This window comes from Entamoeba invadens (genome assembly GCF_000330505.1).
Source record: "Entamoeba invadens IP1 unplaced genomic scaffold scaff_1105074724328, whole genome shotgun sequence".
Taxonomy (NCBI): domain Eukaryota; phylum Evosea; order Mastigamoebida; family Endamoebidae; genus Entamoeba; species Entamoeba invadens.
The window spans coordinates 97,979-102,554 of NW_004440100.1; the positions used below are offsets into that span (position 1 = coordinate 97,979).

Sequence of the window (4,576 nt, forward strand, 5' to 3'; positions counted from 1 at the left end):
CGGACTGTTGTCTCAACCATTATTTCTTTTTATTTTCCCCTTGTCACCTCGTTTCACACTCTCAATTCCAAAAGAGATGACAAAAAACTTTCTGATTACAAACACAACGAAAGTGATCTCAAAAAGAAATTGACACGCAGTTCGATGATCTCAAAACGAAATTGCCCAAATTACAAAAAGTGTTATCCAAAACGTTGTTTTGACTGATCGAGACTCTTACCAATTTGTCGAGAAAAATGAAGTTCTTCAGAAGAAATTTGACAAGCTGATTTTCAATCTCAACTCATCAATTGGCGAAATGACGTTTCAAATTGTCCAAAATTTCAAAATTGCAGAAACGAAAGATTGCCTCCAACAACAACTCAAAAGTCAAGAAACCGAAATTGTCAAAATGCTTCTTCAACACAATGCAATAGAAATGACTCCAAAGAATTTTGAGATCATTTCCGTTTTTGTAATTAGGCGGCTCTTTAACAAAATTGGCAATGACTTTTACAACGCCAACGACAATCCCCACATCAAAGCCACAATCACAAAACTAAAAAGTGACAATTCCTCTCTTAATTTAAGTGGACTATCTGATCTGCTCAACAACGAAAAACTCAACGAGTTGATTGAAAGAAATACAACTCTCAACGAGAACAATCCATACGATTTCCTTGTCCATTTATCAGATTTTCTTGGAAAGGTTCAACAAGTGATTGATATTAATGGGGACAACGTCATTGGTGTTGTTGTTGTCTACTTACTCAAATTGAATGCACGTGATATAGAAAAGATGATTGTGTTCACACAAACGATACCAGATAATATAGTTAAAGGCAAGTTGAGTTACTCGAAGACGACTTTGGAGGCTGCAATCAAGCTTGTTTTGTTGAATAATTGATTAGGTGTAATGTTCTATTTATACATCTTACTTAATTTTGTACAAATATAAGGACTAAAATAAATAAGATATATTCAGACTCCACTTAAACCTACTCTAAGAATTAAAAGTAACCAAGAAACCCTAATTGTTGCATAATGAACACACACAGATCGGGAGAGCTTTCTCAGACTAACAAACCTTTTCAACGCCGTGGCGGGTCAAAGCGACAACAAAAGAAGAAGGGAAAGAAGAAATCGGAGGTAGTCAAAACACGCCCAGTTTTCCAAGACCCAAAGGAAGTGCGGAAAGCTCAGATTCGCCAGAGGCAAAAAGGCTCTCGTGAGAGGCAACAAGATCTTTTAAGAAAAGAAAGACAAGGTCTTGGAGCCCCACGAACAATTGGATTTTTAGGGTTAGGCGATGCAGACGTTCAAACTGTATTAAAGACTTTACGTGCAAATTGGACTGAAGAAGCGGTTGTTGGTGACATTACTTATGTCAAAACACAATTTAGAAGACTTGCTATTTGGGCGCCACAAAATGATATTTGGAATAGAATGGATGCTGCGAAAATAGCGGATATCATGGTGGTTGTCATGGGGAATAATGTCAGTGGTGATGAAGAGGAAAAACTCGACTACTTAGTTGCGCAAGGACTCGGAGATGTCATGTTGGTCGGGGAGAAGGCCAAACTTAAAAAGGGGAGATGGTCTGGGTATCGTGTGTATGACCCAGCCACTGAAGGCCCTCGGTTCATTCAAATATTATGTACAATGTCTACAAAAGAGAAGATGGACGGCCCTGGTTACTTTGTTATTGATAAAGAAGAATTAGATGGTGACAATGTCAAGGTGAAAGGGTATGTACGAAGAAGTGATTTGAGTCGATTAAACCGTGGGTATATAATCGGTGTTGGTGATGTCGATGTCTTAAAAATAGGAAATGCTGTAGATCCATATGGAGTCGGGGAGGATAACATTGATGCGTATACCATCCAAGAAGATGAAGACGAAGAAGAAAATGAAGAGAAAAGCGACAGAGCTATGAGTGAAGAAGACGAGGAAAAAAACGCTGCTCCATCAAAACCCGTTGAACAAACTGGTGTCTTTAAAATCACTAAAAATGTCCCAGTAGGCGCAGGGAGTTATACAGCAGCTTGGATTGTTGGAGACGACAACATGAATCATGAAATGGTTGAGGAAGTCAAAGACTCTGATGATGATGATGATGATGTCAATGTAGACGCTGCAATGGACTGTGAATACGAGGAAGAGGCGGAAGAAGATGTTGATCCCAACGAGACGGAAGAAGACCGTATTAACCGTCGGTGTGCCAAATACAAAGAGAACCCGGACAAATACCGAGTGAAAAAAGGAGAAAGCGCCAAAGAGCATTTCAAAGGATACAGAGGGTTGCGTTCTTTGAGACAAACTGAATGGGACTGTGACGAAGACCTTCCAGGGTCATACAATGATATCATTCAATTTGAGAATTTCAGAGTGATTAGTGATTCCAGCAGATATGTAGATGATGGTGTTGAAGAAGGGACCTATGTCGAGCTTTTGATCAGCAATCTGAAGGTCGGGTCACTTATTGGCAAAGTTTTTTGCTCACTTCGGCAATATGAAGACAAAGAGTCGATTGTTCACGTCTTGTTCCACGTGGAAAACGACTCTCTTCCACTTGAGTCGGGGAAGTCATATAGAATTCAGTTAGGAGACAGACGGTATTTCAGAAACATTACATTCACGGACACTGATCCAATGGGTGGGAAGTACAGAGAGGTGAAATGGGCTGTTCCCGGCTCTTCTGTGATTGGGTCGTTCTATGGGTTTATCACATTCCGCCCCTCTTCTGCGCTTTTGTTTGCGACCTTTGATGGGAGAGAGGAACTTGTGGCCACTGGGACTTTGGATTCAGTCGACCCTTCTCGTGTTATCATCGAACGATCCATCTTGACTGGCGTCCCAATCAAAATTGGACGACACAAAGTGACTGTGCGCGGGATGTTTAGTGTTCCAGCAGATGCCAAGTGGTTCAAACCAATTGAACTTTTAACCGCACAGGGTATAGCTGGGACAATTTTGTGTTCATTAGGTGAGCACGGACTTATTAAATGCACTTTTGAAAAACAACTGAAGAGTAACGACGTCGTCACGATGTCGTTATACAGACGTGTTTTCCCCATCCCCCCAGAACCACAACAACTCACAAATTGATTGTCGAAGTAATTTGTTTTGGTGTTATTTAAGTCGAAACGTTTCAAACAAAAAGACACATAACAATCAAGATAGGCTTAGCACATTGCGTCCTTGTAAAGTCCCTCAAGCACATTCATTTGGTCGATCAAGTCTTGGCACCCGTCTTCAAGCAAATCGTATGGTGTTTTAGTAGAGCCTGCTTTCGTTTGGATTCTGAAAACGACTTTTGTGTCACTTGGATGAGGAATGGAATACCCGCAGAGCTCTGTGTCTGGTAAATTAGCGATGATGTGACGGAGTGGGTTCGCCAATGTGTGATCTTCATTCTCTACGACGTAGGATATTCCTTTCGACATGTTTTGGTTTTCTAGTTTATTTTTTTTGGAGTATGAGATGAGAAAGTAGGGTTTCCAAAAACTCAAAAAAGAATTAACTAAATGTATGTGATATCTTCCTTCGCCTTGTCTTCGCTCTTTGTGTCTGCCTTTTGCTCTTCTTTCTTTTCTTCGCTTTGATTAGTCTCTGGTGGTTCTTGGATACCCTCCAATCCAAATGAATTAAGTAAGTGAGTAAGATCCATACGTTCGTACACAATCACACTCTTCCCACCAACACAACACTCGTAAAAAATGTCATTTTCGTTTGCTAGTTTAAAACACTCACTAAGAAGCTCTTCGTCGGTATTTTTTTGAATAGGAAAGTCTCTTACGATTTCTTGGACTGTACCAAGTGCGCTCATCATCGGTTGGATGGATTCCATTAAGTCACCTAAATTGTCCTGACTCGGCACAAAGTTCACGTTTCTTGCTTTACAATACTTCTCAAGAATAAGGTGTGACCCAAATGCACCAGACATCTCGTTGAACCGTGCGTTCTTCCCAGATGTTTTTTGTTGGTTCTTCAGTATTTGGTGGATGTATGTTTCGACACCTCTCAAGTCGTTCTTGAAAAGTTGTCGCGCTGCGTCCACCGTCACCACAACTGTATCTGTGAACAAGTTGTTCATAGCGTCGGGATAATTCTCTCCGTATTTTGTTGGTAGTCCTTTCGCCGCATCAATAAAAGGGACTAAAGCAAAGCGAATTGCTTCGAGCACAAAACAGAATGGGTCACCTCTTCCATCCACTAATATGTTTGTAATAATAGGAGGGAGTGGCCGCACTCTCTGTTCAATCAACTCGTCGACGATCATTTGTGCCAGTTTGATTGTTGGGACATCCTTGTAACTCTCCAAAAACTTTAATACGCCCAATTTCAGTTTGTTGAGCGATCCATAGCGCCCACCCATAAACTCCAATATGTCGTCCGTCGTGAACGAATTCAAACACTCGTCGTACAACTTACCAAACAGTGTGATGCTGGGGCTCTTCCTTTTGTAAAATTTGTCAGTATTCGATTTGCCTTGGTACCTCTGTCGCGCAGCACCATACAATTCGCCAAATGAGTCGACAAACTCTTCGTAGCTGTCGTTGTCTGCATCACCGTCATCGGCGTTAAAATTGTAGAA

General features: G+C 41.0%; 3 protein-coding genes across 3 annotated transcripts; 2 read left to right on the plus strand and 1 right to left on the minus strand.

Annotated features, from left to right (window-relative positions):
• On the plus strand, window positions 1-886 carry EIN_316430 (hypothetical protein; the record flags this gene model as incomplete). The annotated part of the gene is made up of 2 exons (XM_004253677.1): window positions 1-196; window positions 243-886. Coding segments are annotated over 2 exons (840 nt in total), but the record flags the coding sequence as incomplete, so codon positions are not given.
• A 137-nt stretch (window positions 887-1,023) lies between these two features.
• Window positions 1,024-3,087, plus strand: EIN_316440 (ribosome biogenesis protein tsr1, putative; the record flags this gene model as incomplete). Its single annotated transcript, XM_004253678.1, has 1 exon — window positions 1,024-3,087. The coding sequence occupies one exon, from the start codon at window positions 1,024-1,026 to the stop codon at window positions 3,085-3,087; it is 2,064 nt and encodes a 687-aa protein (XP_004253726.1).
• Window positions 3,088-3,502: 415 nt separating this feature from the next.
• EIN_316450 (hypothetical protein) lies at window positions 3,503-4,357 on the minus strand (the record flags this gene model as incomplete). Its single annotated transcript, XM_004253679.1, has 1 exon — window positions 3,503-4,357. The coding sequence occupies one exon, from the start codon at window positions 4,355-4,357 to the stop codon at window positions 3,503-3,505; it is 855 nt and encodes a 284-aa protein (XP_004253727.1).
• Between the last annotated feature and the right edge of the window lie 219 nt (window positions 4,358-4,576).